The 17763-nt window shown below is 34.7% G+C and overlaps 1 protein-coding gene across 13 annotated transcripts in view; it reads left to right on the forward strand.

The window, feature by feature from the left end:
• LOC106872934 (poly [ADP-ribose] polymerase tankyrase) overlaps window positions 1-17763 on the forward strand; it is a 180452-nt gene that overhangs the window by 101403 nt on the left and 61286 nt on the right. For all 13 annotated transcript variants that reach the window (XM_089359477.1, XM_089359484.1, XM_089359481.1 and 10 more), the window contains 2 exons: window positions 12941-13000; window positions 17022-17202. In XM_089359477.1, coding sequence (XP_089215603.1) covers window positions 12941-13000; window positions 17022-17202 — 241 coding nt within the window. The remainder of the gene's footprint in view (window positions 1-12940; window positions 13001-17021; window positions 17203-17763) is intronic.

Below are 17763 nucleotides of genomic sequence, written 5' to 3' on the forward strand. Positions count from 1 at the left end.
ATCAAATTGATGGAAGTTACACAAACTGCTATTATTTTATTGACTCCCCATAAGCTATAGTCAACCTTGGTGGGATTTGAACTCAGAATCTAAAAGTATGAAATGAAAGGAGTGGCTCTGTGGTAAGTAGCTTGCCAACCAACCACATGGTTCCAGGTTCAGTCCCACTGCGTGGCACCTTGGCCAAGTGTCTTCTACTATAGCCTCGGGCCGACCAAAGCCTTGTGAGTGGATTTGGTAGACGGAAACTGAAAGAAGCCCATCGTATATATATATATATATATATATATATATATATAGGAAAATGAAAAATAATAATAAGGGAGAATGCTAAACTGGAAGCATATTTTAATAAAGATTTCTAACCGGCTTTCCCTGCATAGCAAATTTTCAAGAAGAGGGAGAATGAAAATGTTTTTTACAAAGAAGTACAAAATGAAGAAAATAATATATAAAAAAAGATAATATATAAAAAAATAAATATACCAATACATTATATTGTCTTTGAGCTTTTAAAGTTCAATGGTAATTCATGTATATAATGGTTGGAAAAATAAGGATGCATGAGATTTGAGAGCTGTGTTAGGTTTAAAAAAAAGGAGCTAAAAGTTTGTGTTAAGCAGGAAGTGTGGTGTCAAAACAGGAAGTGTGTGTAATGGGAGACTAATCTTTTTAGATTTGTCTCCCCTTACACACACTTCCTGTTTTGACACCACACTTCTTGCTTAACACAAACTTTTAGCTCCTTTTTTTTTTAAACCTAACACAGCTCTCAATTCTCATGCATCCTTATTTTTCCTACCATTATATACATGGATTACCATTGAACTTTAAAAGCTCAAAGACAATATAATGTATTGGTATATTTATTTTTTTATATATTATTTTCTTCATTTTGTACTTCTTTGTAAAAAAACATTTTCATTCTCCCTCTTCTTCAAAATATGTTTCCAGTTTAGCATTCTGCCTTATAATTATTTTTCATTTTCCTATTATTTCTCCATGTGCGGTTAACACAACCTCACTATTTACTGACTTATATATATATATATATATATATATATATATATATATATATATATATATATATAACCCGAACGGACCCATGTATGTGTGTGTATATGTTTGTGTCCTCCCCCCCCAACATTGCTTGACATTGACGCTAGTGTGTTTACGCCCCGTAACTTAGCGATTCAGCATAAGAGACTGATAGAATAAGTACTAGGCCTACAAAGAATAAGTCTTGGGGTCGATTTGCTCGACTAAAGGCGGTGCTCCAGCATGACCACAGTCAAAATAACTGAAACGAATAAAAGAATAAATACCTCATAGCATTTTGCTTATCCTAATGTTCCTAGCAAAAAATTATTCTGGGCTCTACAGCCTGCAAAATTATAAGTGTATATAACTCTTGACCATTTAGGAATTTATAGTGAAATGTAATCTGTTTGTTATAACCCCAGATTAACCATTATTGAGCAGACATATTATCAAAGGTAATCCAATGACAATCCCATTCTTATTCAGGCATAGTGTAACTTGGATTATGTTATACAGTATGTCTTTCTTTTTCTCACCCCTTAGCATTCAGATTACTATGCCAAATGTAATGCCTATATATTCTTATTGTTTTGAATTAATCATGTATTATCTCATAGCTTCAAGCTTTCACTGATGTGTTTGTTTATTTTTAGACTGTCATTGTCGGGTAGGTGTGAGAGGTCAAATCTGGCCAGTTGGCATGTTAAACGGGTAGAATATTTTGACTGGATATGGATGGTTTAAATGTGAAAGGGTTAAGATGCTACTGTGTGTAATTTGAAAGTGATTTGGTGACTGTTTATAGCAAGTTGAATAACAGTTGGAAGGGCATCCTACTGTAGAAACTGCCAGATCAGATTGGAGTCTGGTGTAGCCATCCTCTTTACCAGTCCCCAGTCAAATCGTCCAACCCATGCTAGCATGGAAGGCAGACGTTAAGTGATGATGATATATATATATATTTGTGCAATACTTGAAAGAATAAAAATTCTTATAAGTATTGAAGTCAATATATGTTTTATGTAAACATTTATTCGTGAGATAAAATTGCTATTATAACGAAGTTTGGTCTTCTACTTTATTGACAGATATATTAACATGGCAAGTTATGCAAAGCTACAAATTAAAATTCACAAAGCTTGTATCTGTTATATCGTAATTATGCTTTAAAAAATTACATAGAATTTCTGTTTTCTAATTATAGTTGGTAAATGGCCAAGTTGGTTTATTGCTTGTCTGTATTTATGAGCTGGACTATATAACTACATTGAATCACTTCTATTTCTGTCGACATTGTTTCAACCAGTTGTAGACCTATTTGCAGAAATGTGGCACTTAAACCAGATCAAAGAATATCATACCACTTGAAGCAAAAGCATAAATGAATTATATAATAAAACCATAAAGCAAATAATTAATTAATTACTGTACATATTGGCATGCAAGGTAAATAAGATGACTCTAAAAATTTCCTCAGAATGTTTGTGTTGAAATCTCTGTACAAATTTCACTTATTTACTACTAAGCTTATTTTTGAGATTATGGAAGCATAAAAATCACAGCAGCTATTTTTCTTTACTCTAATTCATGAACAAGGCAACTGGTTAAATTGTTTATTATGTTTGCATCAGTCTTCAGTTTTCAATGACCACAACAGTAAGGTTTTACTAAGATAAGTTTATGTAAAATTCTACATTAACACATTGTCATTAGAGCCAGACCAATCACTTCACAATATTTTTGTCACTAAAGGTTCAGATTTTATTTGTTTCTCACTTATTAAGACAAGCAATCTTTTATTTCGTCGTTTTGGATTTCAATAGCTTCAAATATCGCACTGTAAAAATATATATAAATTTGTTAATATTAAATATTTTATAAGCATCAATCAAAGATAGATAAAATGGTACACTGTAGAAGTGTGCTTGGTCGTTTTGGTGCAAGGGTTAGCATGGTCATTTGGGTTACAAGTCTGGTACAATTCTTGTCGGTTCTGTGAACATTTTTTCTATCTTGGATTCATGTTTATAGAGGATTTAACGTAATGTTTGTAATTGAAAATCTTAACCATTTACTTTGATAATGTAAATATAGGCTTTAAAATTCATGGAGATTGCAGGATAGTCTGACAGTTGAAGGATTTGTATCTTAATCAGTTTCAGTGCAGTTAGAATTTTATACAATTCCTAAGATCTAGTTAAATGCAGTATAAAATTTAAGAAAATAGTTGTTTGTCTTTGTCACAGGTAGGGATCAAGGGTAAAAGTAGACAGACCAGAGTTGAATGCTCAACATTTCTTAAGTTGCAGACTATACATTATGGAAGCAGATGTTAGAAAAGCCTAAATAAAATACATTTTTTTTATAGAATTAATTCAGTGATTGTCTATGTATTAATTAATATGATGCGTTATGTAATTTCTCATATTTATTGTGAAATCTAACCCAAAGAGAAATCTAACTCCATATACAAAATGCAACAGACATTGTTAATAAAATCGTTCAGGCATTACTGTGTGGTTACTTTCTTAACCTTATGGTTCTGGGTCACTCCCACAGGTGCCTTCTGCAATTGCTTCATATTAACCTATGCCTTGTCAGTGAACTGTGGTAGACAGGAGATTGTGTGTGTGTGTGTGTGTATGTGTGTGTGTGTTTCACTAGTTTTAAAAGGAAACCAGAAACCCCAGTGATTTATTATTATTATTATTATTATTATTATTATTATTGATATCTCTTGTCAAATAAGGGAGACCATTGACCCAATGATTGACCTTATGGAAAACTGCAACCAATAATGCTATTGTTCACCAGTTTGATATGAAATAATATGTATACTGGTTTGTGTGTGTAGTTACTCTATTTTCAATGTTTTTGTATGTTTAAAAACTTTTAAAAAATACTATATATTGTTAATACATTTTTATACCCACAAGTTAAAACAAAAAGCAAAATATAATTATTTGTTACCATATAAAGGTAAAGGTCAAGGAACATTAGTGATCGATTTAAGCATTTTAGTGTTCCAAGTAAACTGCAAAGCATCTCTTGTGAAAATATAGAGCAAAACATTGATAAGTATGATAAAACTGGAATGTACTTATGTATGCAATGCAACATCTATAAGGAAAGTTGTTCATTAGTATATATATATATATAATAATAATATTAGGGATAAAATCCAAAATTACAGGTAAAAACTCAATTAAAATCAATTTATTAAAAATTAAAATTAAATTAAGTTTCACAGAGTAAAATATACATAAATATATAGTTTTAGGGAAAAGAACCAAGGTTCAAGGTATATGTGACAGTGAATTTTCATCGATGAGTTCATGAACCTTGGTTCTTTTCCCTGAAACTATATATATATATAAATATAGATATATAAATAGATAGATGAGGCTGCATGATAAAACAGCAAGAAATTAACAAAAATATATGGCAAAATTCTGAAAGAAATTAATCAAACAAAAAATGCATACAGCAGTTCAGGATATAGAAAACGCCATATGCAGATATTCTACAGTTAAAGAGAGATATTGATAAATCACCAAGAAACATTTATGAAACAATATGTACTCAGCTTTTGCTAATATAATCGACATCTCTATCATGATGAATTAGACACAGTTTATATAAATAAACAAAGCATACTTTACAAAGGGAAAATTGCTCTCTCTCTCTCTCTCTCTCTCTCTCTCTCTCTCTCTCTCTCTCTCTCTCTCTCTCTCTCTCTCTCTCTCCACACAGCCATACAAAAGGTTAAATTTCTTGACCTCTCACAATATGCACTTAGTCCACTTCAAATTATACTCCTCAGTCTTGGTACCGACTTCCACTTAACGACTAAAGTATGATCATAATAATGGTTTCAAAGTTTGGTACAAGGCCATCAGTTGTGAGTCGATTGCATCGATCCTGAAAGGATGAAAGATAAAGTTGATATTGGTAGAATTTGAACTCAGGATGTATAAAGACGGATGAAATGTTGCCGAGAGTTTTGTCTGGCATGCTAACGATTCTGTCTGTTCAGTGGCTTAGAAAAAAAAAAAAAAATCTTTATTGCCCACAAGGGGCCAGGGGACAAACAAGGACAGACACAGGGACTAAGTCGATTACATCGACTCCAGTGCGTAACTGGTACTTATTTAATCGACCCCGAAAGGATGAAAAGCAAAGTCGACCTCGGCGGAATTTGAACTCAGAACGGATGGTTTCAAATGGCCAGTAGTTTTAGGTGGGTGGAGACTAGTTGATTGCATCTTCTAACCTTAACCCAATGCTCAATTAACTGATACTTTATTTTATCAACCCAGAAAGGATGAAAGGTAAAGTAGGCCTTAGTAAAATTTGAACTCAGATCATGAGGAGGATGCCATAAATGGCACTAAACATTTTGTCCAACATGCTATAATAATAATAATAATAATAATAATAATAATAATAATAATAATGAATAAAATAAAATGTTAAAATCAAATTACTCTACTAAATCTTAGAAAATATCTGATATAGAATCATTATAATGGACAGTGACAATAAATTTCAAGACTTAATTCAAATCAAGTGTTGTATGAATAAGTGCCCATGCAACACTAAGTAAATACTCAGTATGAAACTTAAACAAATGCAGCATGAGTTGAAGGATAAAGACAAACTCATAATATGTAGGAATGACAGAAGTAATTTATTTGTCAAATATATTAGTTTTGGATTGAAGATAAATATATATTGTAAAATTTAGTAAAATTCGTAATGGCAAAAACAAATTTACAAGGGTTCAGGAAGATAAGTTACTCATTTCAAAAGTAAACTGAATAAAGTAATCATACTGATAAATACAATGTTCGGAACTCCTTATTTTTCCTGCACTGAGGGAGAATTCACTTCTAGTGTAGTAAGAAAATACACAAACGACAGAATCCTACTGGCTCATATTATCTCAAATAAATACACTTGCACACGGAGTCACTCAACAATTAGACATTAAACATTATGTACTGGAAAGACCTTAATTATATACGTTCATCTGAAGAGTTCTTAGAGGTCTTAGAAGAAACCAACAAACTAGGTTAACGCCTCCACTTTAGGTCATAGAAAGTGTGTTTACCAATATTTCAGTGGCAGAGAAGGCGGCGAGCTGGCAGAATCGGTAACACACCAGGCAAAATGCTTAGTGGTATTTCATTTGTCTTTACATTCTCAGTTCAAATTCCACCGAGGTCAACTTTGCCTGTCATCCCATTGGGGGTTGATCAAATAAGTACCAGTTGAGCACTGAAACCGATGAAACTGCCCAGCCCCTTGTCCCCGAATTGCTGGCCTTGTGTCAAAATTTGAAACCAGTATTTCATTGCCAGAAACAAAAACTATATTAAATTTACATAAACATTAAAGAATAGGTGCAGGATTGGCTGTGTGGTCCCGGGTTCAGTCCCACTGTGTGGCACCTTGGGCAAGTGTCTTCTACTATAGCCTCGGGCCAACCAAAGCCTTGTGAGTGGATTTGGTAGACGGAAACTGAAAGAAGCCTGTCATATATATATGTGTATGTCTGTTTGTCCCCCCAACATCGCTTGACAACCGATGGTGGTGTGTTTACGTCCCCGTAATTTAGCAGCTTGGCAAAAGAGACCGATAGAATAAGTACTAGGCTTACAAAGAATAAGTCCTGGGGTCGATTTGCTCGACTAAAGGTGGTGCTCCAGCATGGCCGCAGTCAAATGACTGAAAGAAGTAAAGAGAAAGATACCATACTAAAGAAAGATCTCAATGTACAATAGAAGAACACCCTCTCTGCTAACGAGTTAAATTATATAAGCACACAAAGAACTTCTTGGCATTTCAAACGGCCACAACAAAGAAATGAACTAGTACCAAGACTTAAATTCATTGACGCTAGGTACTGAATGATCTATTCATCATAGCAGATACAGTGGAGGACGTCAAGAAATTAAAGAAAGCCCTAAAATTCAACATATATGGAATAGTATAAATAAAACACTTGACGCTACAGTTTCATTTCTAAACATAAACATTCTGATAGAAAGAAAGCAACAGAAGCGTTATGTCCATTTATACCAAAAGACAGAAATAACTGTATGTATTTATTTATTTGGTGACTGTAAATAAAGTTACTTGGACATAAATATGAAATATTAATGTTAAAATTCTTACTTGGTAGAACTTTGTACATTCTCCCTCACAAACAAAACACCGGATAAGGAAATCCGGGGAATAAAACAAACACCGGTCAACAATAGGTATTATAACAAAGTAATAGACCAAGTAGATGAACAATACGGGAAGAATACGATACAACAAATAATACATCAGACACCACACCTAAAAAACAGAAGTATGAAGCCCATGCAAAATGCATTATATGAATTAGGTCTATATTAGATATAAAATAGAATGAACACATGATTAAAAAGCTTGTAAAACAAAATATAAATATATCATACCAAACGATAAACTAACTCTTTTACTTGTTTCAGTCATTTGACTGTGGCCATGCTGGAGCACCGCCTTTTAGTTGAGCTAATCGACTCCAATACTTATTCCTTGTAAGCCTAGTACTTATTCTATCGATCTCTTTTGCCGAACTGCTAAGTTACGGGGGACGTAAACACACCAGCATCTGTTGTCAAGCGATGTTGGGGGGACAAACACAGACACATACACATATATATATCTACATATATACGGCGGGCTTCTTTCAGTTTCCCTCCACCAAATCCACTCACAAGGCTTTGGTTGGCCAGAGGCTATAGTAGAAGACACTTGCCCAAGGTGCCACGCAGTAGGACTGAACCCAGAACCATGTGGTTGGTAAGCAAGCTACTTACCACACAGCCACTCCCACGCCTATGGCTAATTAATATAAAAATACTAAAATTAAGAACTTTTCTTTTAAGCAACAAATCGCATGCATGCAAATCCACAAACAAGCTCCTAATGACTAATGTGATTATAAATTTGACTGCAAACATGAATGTTGTAAATTTCATATTTTAGCTGTTATGTTGGCCATACAAATATGCTGTTCTCCTGCTGACTCATCATGCAATGGAGCAGTTGCACTGCATGATACTACACAAGTTAAGCAAAGCTAAATAGGAAAACATTGGACGCATTTATATTCTAAAGAATTCTCCTACAAAAGGATTAGTACAGTCCATTGATGAAATAACATGCAGACAACATACATGAGTTTACCAAGAGAAAGCAAAAACAAAGAAACCCCTGATTGATGACATAAATCTTTAACAGTCAGAGATCAAATTTCTGTGGTTAATGTTGTGTATTGTTTACATTGTTCTTGTCCACTATAAAGAAGCAGCAACATATGCCAACATCACTTCATCCTGAAGACGAGACTGTGAAAGTCCAGAAATGTTCAGGATGGGTTTGGAAACTTTTCTGTTACTCTTTCTCTTTACTCTTTTACTAGCTTCAGTCATTTGACTGCGGCCATGCTGGAGCATCGCCTTTTAGTCGAGCAAATCAACCCCAGGACTTATTCTTTGGAAGCCTAGTACTTATTCTATCGGTCTCTTTTGCCGAACCGCTAAGTTACGGGGACGTAAACACACCATCGGTTGTCAAGCGATGCTGGGGGAACACACACACACACACACGATGGGCTTCTTTCAGTTTCCGCCTACCAAATCCACTCACAAGGCTTTGGTCGGCCCAAGGTGCCACGTAGTGGGAATGAACCCGGAACTATGTTGTTGGTAAGCAAGCTACTTACCACACAGCTATCCCTTCATATATAAACTGTTGCATATAAACTGCTAAGAACTCATATAAAAAAGTTTCTTGAAAAAACCTTGGTGTAAAAGATAAAATAAGATCACAGTTGTACATTGAACAAAATTGTATGTGTGTGTGAGAGGGAGAGAAAACAAAAATATCTCATATTCTGTACATGTAATTCATTTAATAATTGTCTTTCACAATATCTCATTTAGAAGGTGGGAAAATATTTCTTTGTAACAATTTTAATTGATGGTAAATTGATTGACAATATTAAAAGCAATGTATTTCTGAAATCTTTAATTTGTAGAGCATGCATTATTCATCTGGAATATTTAACAAGCACTTCAAGAAATTAAGAAATACTGAATAAATAGCAGTTTGAAAATTCACTTAATTAAGCAACAAACACAAGTGTTGGTGCTCTGTAGATTTTTGATGATATGAATGAGTGAGGTGTTGGAGTGGACAAGTCTCTGTTTTTCCATGCTAGCTAGAATCGGTTGAATGGAAACTGATTTTGAGGAAGGATTTTATGATTGGGTGCTATTCCAGTTACCAACTCTTATCTGTTTTTTTTTTCAAGTAAGGGATTTTTATATTTCACCAGTCTTCAAAAGCACAAAGTGACTTGCCAACAAAGAAGACCAACATTAGCACTGCCTGGCTTAAACAGTTAAAACTTAGATAAAACTTAGATTTGTTTCGACCAAAGATTGGTCCAGGCCATGTCTAACTTAATAGCACCACCTGATTATAAATTAAATATTAACATACATGCACATTTGCGCAAAACACACACACACACACACACACACACACACACACACACACACACACACCTGCTTAATACAGTCCCCATCTCTTAAATTCACTCACAAGGCATTGATTTTCTCACGGTGACAGTTGATGAAACTTGTCACACTGTGGGACTGAACTTGAAGCTACATGATTGCAAAGAAAGTTTTCTAACCGTACAGCTAATCGTTTCAGCTATATATAATTGAAACCCACCTCTAATTTAAAAAATAAGGGTGGGTCATAGGATTTTCTAATTTCATAGCACGCCCTTCAATAAATTTAAACAGCCCCTCTTTTTTTGAGTGTATGTGTGTGCACCACAAATCCACAATAATGTCTGTAGTCTGCTCCACAGATATAACAAATATTTTATGCTCCATTATTTAGCCTTTCAGGTGTGTCTTGATGGAATTGTATTCTCGTTTTGAAATCAATTATAATTTCAACAGATATCTTTCTACCTGGATAATAATTTATGTGGCAGTTCTCCGCTACTCTCTCAGCCAGAAATTGCACATTGCACGTAGCGTATTAAAACGTCATTCTCATTTGGTTGGATGGACTTGTTCCTTCGGGACATAAAGTGATCTCTACTTATTTGTCTGGTGTGGCGATATAGCTATCGACAATACATTCATCATTGCTCCAATAATTAATTATTCTAGCTATATTCGCTGCATTCTCATAAAGATAATGCTTACAAACATTCACATTTAATCTGTGTAGGTGGACATTCGTTTATCATTATTCTCAGTCGGTTTTAATTGGTTTGTTAGAGTAACAGTCATGAAAACAAAAATTGCATATGTAATTTAAAATTTTCAAACCATCAACTTCACCTCGGGTTCCTTGCTTCTGTAATACATTTCAATCGAGTGGAGGCGAAATGGCCCAGTGGTTAGGGCAGCGAACTCACGGTCATAGGATCGCGGTTTCAAATCCCAGACCGGGCGTTGTGAGTGTTTATTGAGTGAAAACACCTAAAAGCTCCACGAGGCTCCGGCAGGGGATGGTGGCGAACCCTGCTGTACTCTTTCACCACAACTTTCTCTCACTCTTACTTCCTGTTTCTGTTGTGCCTGTAATTCAAAGGGTCAGCCTTGTCACACCGTGTCACGCTGAATATCCCCAAGAACTGCGTTAAGGGTACACGTGTCTGTGGAGTGCTCAGCCACTTGCACATTAAGTTCACGAGCAGGCTGTTCCGTTGATTGGATCAACTGGAACCCTCGACGTCGTAAGCGACGGAGTGCCAACAGATTATTTGAGAGAAATTTAGTTGCTATTTCCAGCAGTCCAAGTGACAGCATTGAAATTCCTTTCTGTAATCCACAAAAGCTGTAAACGAAATCTTGGGGATAGAGGGGGTAGGGGTGGATAAAAATTCAACATTGTTTTAGTGTGAGATAATTTAATACTCAAACCATAACAACAGATTTTCTATTTTAGATATTAACATTGAAATTTTGTTTATTAATTATTTTTTTTTTTAAACAAGCAAACGAATTGATCTTAAGATTAAAAATCCTTTACTTTTTAATAATAGTCATTGAGATTTGAATGAAAATTTAGTCATTTATAAAAAAAATTATATTGTCTGCTTTTAAGTAACGTATAGCCTTCACATTGATTTTCTTTTCCTTTCTGTACATTGTCATTGATGATAATTACTTGTGAATGAACAACATTTCACAACTAAAAACAGAAAAGAAAATTTTAAGAAAAGCTCATAGTTTATCATGTAATTTCAGAAAATGGTATTTTCAACTTTTATGAACTTCAGTTATTTATTTATTGTTGTTGTTGTCGTCGTCGTCGTCATCATTATTATATTTTCTGCATTTCATTTAAACTTTTCTTACCTTTCTATTTAAAGTTTAAATAATTCCATATTCAGAACATCCTTTCCTGTCTCCCCCCAACTCTCTCTCTAACATCGTCTTAATGATGACTTGTGAATTGAAAATCAATAATAGAATTTTTTTTTTACTACATTTATAAAAATACATCCCATTGTCTGAGAGGTGTCCTAGAATTTTGGTGACTGCATAAAGTAAATTATATTGATTTCTATTTTTATCATTGTCTTATTAATTGATGTTATTAATAATTGCTGTAGTTTGTTAAATTATACATTAGATTTTTTAGTTGATGGAAAAGTTCCAAGTTGTGGGGAGATTGACTCAAATGAATTTTAGTTTAGTTATCCTCGGTATTAAGTTTAAATACTAAGCTATCTATCCTTCTGAGACCGATAAAATAAGTACCAGTAATATACTGGATTGATAGCAAATATTCACCACTGGTTCATATACGTATGTTAAGATGGAGATTTGGCTGGTTTTCTATGTTGAGTGGTTATATAAAGTTTTCCCTATTGGCTTATTGAATTTGTGGCCATTTGAGGTGCTATCCAGCTATCTAATTAGATTTAAAAACTGGTATCAGGAAAATTTTTAAATCAATAGTTTTGATTACAAGTTATCAAAATTCATTCCTTAATGTTTAGTGCTCATAAATTCACTGTAAAAGTAAATAATTAAACTCTTCAGTTTAAATGCTAATGGTTATGACATTTTAAAATTTTATCCCACCTTTTTTCTATCTCAGGAATATCACATATGCATACATGCACACATGCATATGTCACCTGTATAATGTAGTTCCTTCCTTTGAATATACAGAAATATATTATTGCTGTGTTTCAAAAATGAGTTTTCCCAGTACATTATCTTATAGAGAAATTTTTCTTTATAAACATTCCAATCTTGAAGATAATAGATGTATACCTTGCCTTCTTGTGAGTTTTCGTTTACTATCCTCATTTGACAAAAGTGGGCACTAGATATTGTTATGAAGTCGGCTGCTTTTCCAAATACACCTGAAGCATAATCAATTTAATTTGATGATGTTTAGCTTTAATAATAACCTGATAGCAGTTTAATTGCTTCTGATTATAAACTTAATGATTATCTTCAATCTCTTATGATATTTTTCTTCTACTCACTCGCTCGTAAAATAAGATTAACAAAAGCCATTATTGTTATAATTTGTTGTAAAAAATTATTGAAATGGAAAGGTCAATACATCTTTGCTAATTAGCATTAATAATGGATGTTAGTTATCTCTTCATAGATACTAATCATATATACAATTTTATTTTTGTGTTATTGACTGTAAAAACATAAAATTAATTTTTCATTTTAATTAGGTACTCAGAATTAAGTTATCAATTTCTTCTATCATTATTTAATGAGAGAAATTGTTATATATCGATATTCTGATTTTGTTTTGTCAACGAATGTTATCCTTTTTCTTCTTTTACTTGCAGGTTGCTGCCCATGAAACCAAAAAGGAAAGTGAGAAGGACAAAGAAGACACTATGCCCAGAGTAAGTAATCATCATCATCATCATCATCATCATCAACATCCCTTTTCCCATGCTGGCATGGGTTGGACAATTTTGGTGTAGTTTCTACAGCTAGGTACCCTTCTTACTGCCAACCACTTCATAGCATACTGGGTGCATCTTTTTTCATGGCGCCAACACAGGTGAGATCACCAAGTACCTGCAAGACAAGATCTCTCAATTTAGCGTGTGATATAATATTGAAGGATATGAAAGTATGGTAGAAGGGCCGGAGTTGTTTGTTGCCTTGCTGAAGATGTGAATACATGTCTTCTTCATCTGGAGAGAGAGAGAGTGATGTGAGGTTAAGGTACAAATTGAAGGTTGGTAAGTAACTTTGCTAGAATGAAATTAGTGTGACATGATTGGAGATAGGGATCGAGTTGAATGCAGTGAATATCAATTTAAGGAGGGAAAGTGAAGGAAAGGAAATAGGGGTGGGTCAGGGAGAGTAGTGGGGATACAGTAAGAACTGGGGGTGGGTGGGTGGGTAAACAGTATGTACAATACTTGAGTGAGAAAATATCACAGAAGGTGGATGGAGATAAGTGACTACCTTTATTTGTTTTTAATTAAGATGTATACAGAATCATATCAATATAGTTATAGACTCGCTATGAAATTTCAGGTAGTTTGAAAGAAAGATTAAACCAACTGGTTTTGTTCTTATTGCTTAATTGGATTCACTTACCTGTGCCTTCTGAGATGCCAAACAATAGTAGTAGTAGTCATTGGGTTTAAGTTCGTTTCCCCATTGAGACATGTCTGAATGAGTTTTCAAAACAAGGGTATCCAGTGTCTTTCAACCAGACATGCTTGCTACACCAATGGTACTTGTTTGCTATTTTGGCCATGGCTTTTCATGACATTAAAAATTATAATATTTTGGTTAGCAATCAAATACTTTTAACATGAGCCAAATTTCAAGATGCTTATCTATGCAAGTTATTTAAATTTATTAATAGTGAAAGTGAATTAGACGAAAAGATTGATAGAAACTGATAGCTTTGTTCTTGTAGCATAATTTGAATACTTTTGAAGCGTACAGTATTAGATATACTATTGTTTAGTACATGAGTACTGAATCGTGACGTGATGTGGAAATATTGTGGAAGTGGAAGGTTGCCAAATGTACAGTGAATGAGCGATAGAATTAGTAAAATGAAAATGAGTGGTACAACGAGGTGTTCATCACACTGCCCTGAATGGCAAACAAGGAAAAGGTGAGCAAGAGAATCAAAGGATAAGTGGGTTGGAATAAAAGGCTAAGTTTATGTTGCTCTAGGGACAATGAAAAATTGGAATAATCTTAATTTCCTTACAAATTAAGATGGAAATAGGGAAATCTTTATGGACTACGGAGTTTTATGATGATATTGGTGAGAGAAGAACTTCTGGAATACTCTCTCTCTTTACTTGTTTCAGTCATTTGACTGCGGCCATGCTGGAGCACCGCCTTTTAGTTGAGCAAATCGACCCCCAGGACTTATTCTTTGGAAGCTAGTACTTATTCTATCGGTCACTTTTGCCGAACCACTAAGTTACAGGGACGTAAACACACCACCATCGGTTGTCAAGCGATGCTGTGGGGGACAAACACAGACGCACAAACATACACACAGACACACATACATATGTATATATACATATATACGATGGGCTTCTTTCAGTTTCCGTCTACCAAATCCACTCACAAGGCTTTGGTCGGCCCGAGGCTATAGAAGAAGACACTTGCTCAAGGTGCCATGCAGTGGGAATGAACCCGGAACTATGTGGTTGGTAAGCAAGCTACTTACCACACAGCCACTCCTGCGCCTGATAATTACATGCAAATTTTCGGTACTTTTAGAATAATTATATCTTAGTCCATACATTTTTGTCACTTTTAATTAACTTTCTATTATTGTCATTAAGCCATTGATGGCCATTAAAATATGTTAGAACTAAAAAAAAAAAGAAGGCTATCGTTTTATTGGCGTCTTGTGTGTCTTGTTATTTTTTTGGTAGAGGTGGTGTGTACTATAATATTACAAATAAATGGTCACCATCTTTTGGCTAAGATCAAAATGTAAATATTTTATTATTAAATACAACGTACACTGTCTAAGAAATCCATCAATGCTCAGTGTTTTCACCTGTCATCGGAACAAATGTGCCATTCTCAGGTAATAAAACAGCTGTCACTTTTGATGACAGGAACACATTTATATACACACATGTGCACGTGAATGCATGTGTTCTGCTGTATCATTAACGAGTAAGATAGTTTTAATGCAGTCGTTTAAAGCTCTAATGAGGTTTTATTATTGTTAAAGTTGCAAGCTGGCAGAATCGTTAACATTTTGTCTGTTTTTACATTCTGAATTCTAATTCTGCCAAGCTTGACTTAGCCTTTTGTCTTTTTGGGATTGGTAAAATAAGTGTCAGTGGAGCACTGAGGTCGATGTAATCAACTGGTTCCCTTGAAATTTTGGACCTTGTGCCTATAGTAGAAAGGATTATTATTATTATTATTATTTTCTTTTGGTTCTTTATGTTCTGAGTTCAGATTCTGCCAAGGTTCATCTAGCCTTTCATCCTTTCAGGGTCAATAGAATAAATACCAGTTGAGTTCTTGGATTCGTGTTAGTGACTTAACCCTTTCCCCTGAAATTACTGGGCTTGTGCTTAAATTAGAAAGAATTATCATTATAATGTGAAGGCAGCGAGCTGGCAGAATCGTTAGCATGGTGGGTGAAATGCTTAGCAGTATTTAATGTGCCGCAATGTTCTGAGTTCAAATTCTGTTGAGGTCGACTTTGCCTTTCATTCTTTCAGGGTCGATAAATTAAGTACCAGTTATGTACTGGAGTCGATGTAATCGACTTAATCCCTTTGTCTGTCCTTGTTTGTCCCCTCTATGTTTAGCCCCTTGTGGGCAATAAAGAAATAAGAACCGTTAGCATGCTGGGTGAAATGCTTAGTGGTATTTCGTCTGTCTTTATGTTCTGAGTTCAAATTCTGCCGAGGTCAACTTTGCCTTTCGTCCTTTCGGGTCAATAAATTAAGTACCAGCGAAACTCTGGGGTCGATGATATCGACTATCCCTCTCCCCCAAATTTCAGGCCTTGTGCCTATAGTAGAAAGGATTATTATTATTATTATTAATGTGGTGAGTTGGCAGAAGCATTACCACACCAGACAAAATGCTTAGCTGCATTTCTTCCAGCTCCTTATGTCCTGTGTTCAAATACTACTGAGGTCAACTCTGACTTTCATTTATGCAGTGGCAATAAAATAAAGTACCAGCATAGGCGCAGGAGTGGCTGTGTGGTAAGTAGCTTGCTTACCAACCACATGGTTCCGGGTTCAGTCCCATTGCGTGGCACCTTGGGCAAGTGTCTTCTACTATAGCCTCGGGCCGACCAAAGCCTTGTGAGTGAATTTGGTAGATGGAAACTGAAAGAAGCCCGTCGTATATATGTAAATATATATATATATGTGTGTGTGTGTGTGTTTGTGTGTCTGTGTTTGTCCTAGCATTGCTTGACAACCGATGCTGGTGTGTTTATGTCCCCGTCACTAGCGGTTCAGCAAAAAGAGACCAATAGAATAAGTACTAGGCTTACAAAGAATAAGTCCCGGGGTCGATTTGTTCGACTAAAGGCGGTGCTCCAGCATGGCCGCAGACTGAAACAAGTAGAAGAGTAAAGAGTAAAAGAGTGAAATACTTGGTGGTGGGATTGATGTAATCAACTACTCCAACCATCTAAAATTGTTGGCTGTGTGCCAAAATTTGAAACAGATATTCTTCTCAAGTATTGAGCCTCATAACATTGGTAACAAATATTTGATAATACGTGAGACATATTGTAAAGGTAACAGGAGAAAATTGAAGTAAAACAAAATTACCATGACTGCTTTTTTTCTTGATTCTTGATTTTGTTGCTTGTTTTGGAGTTTTTTTCTTTTTTAAATATTCCTGACTGTATAATATATATTTATATTTTTTTTTCTACTCCAGCCTGGCCGCAGAAGAGTCTATAACATGGAGCCACGGACACCTCTTAAAAGACAGAGAATACCTGTTCAACGATTTCAGTCACCTGTACTCGAAGAAGGTGCACCAAAACCTAAAATCCCCACTGAGGAAAAAATTTTATTGTTCAAAAAGGGATCCTTCCTGGCAGTTAGAAATTCTGAAGGTATGTTATGCTGAAAATGTTTTCGCTTATTTACTAACCAGAAAACATTAAAACATCTCTCCCACACATACATATATACACGTATACTCTCACACAAATACGTATAAAATGTCAGTTTAGTTACTTATCATCTAAATCTCTTCAAATTCTTGATTATTCCAAAAATTAATTGAAACACATTCATTTTTTTCTTATCAGATATATAACTGTAAATGAGTTAAACACACCAATGTGGAATTTTAGTGTTGCTTGGACTACACAGGCAGGCAAGCAGGCAGGCAAGCAGGCAGGCAATTACTAATGTAATATTAGTGGTATAAGCTTTATGAGTTGGCCAAAACCTAGAGCAAGTGTGTATTGAAAGTTATAAAAAACACATGCTATATCTATAAACAGTGTTGTTGCATCTGCCATATGCTATGACACGCCTGGCTAAATTCAGACAATGGATAAGACTCAGCTATTGTTACTAATTATAAAGAAATAATCAAAACACACACACACACACACACACACACACACACACACAGCATCTCAAGTATTGAAGGGTGCTTATATACA

This window comes from Octopus bimaculoides, chromosome 11, assembly GCF_046866305.1.
Source record: "Octopus bimaculoides isolate indiv1 chromosome 11, ASM4686630v1, whole genome shotgun sequence".
Classification (NCBI taxonomy): domain Eukaryota; kingdom Metazoa; phylum Mollusca; class Cephalopoda; order Octopoda; family Octopodidae; genus Octopus; species Octopus bimaculoides.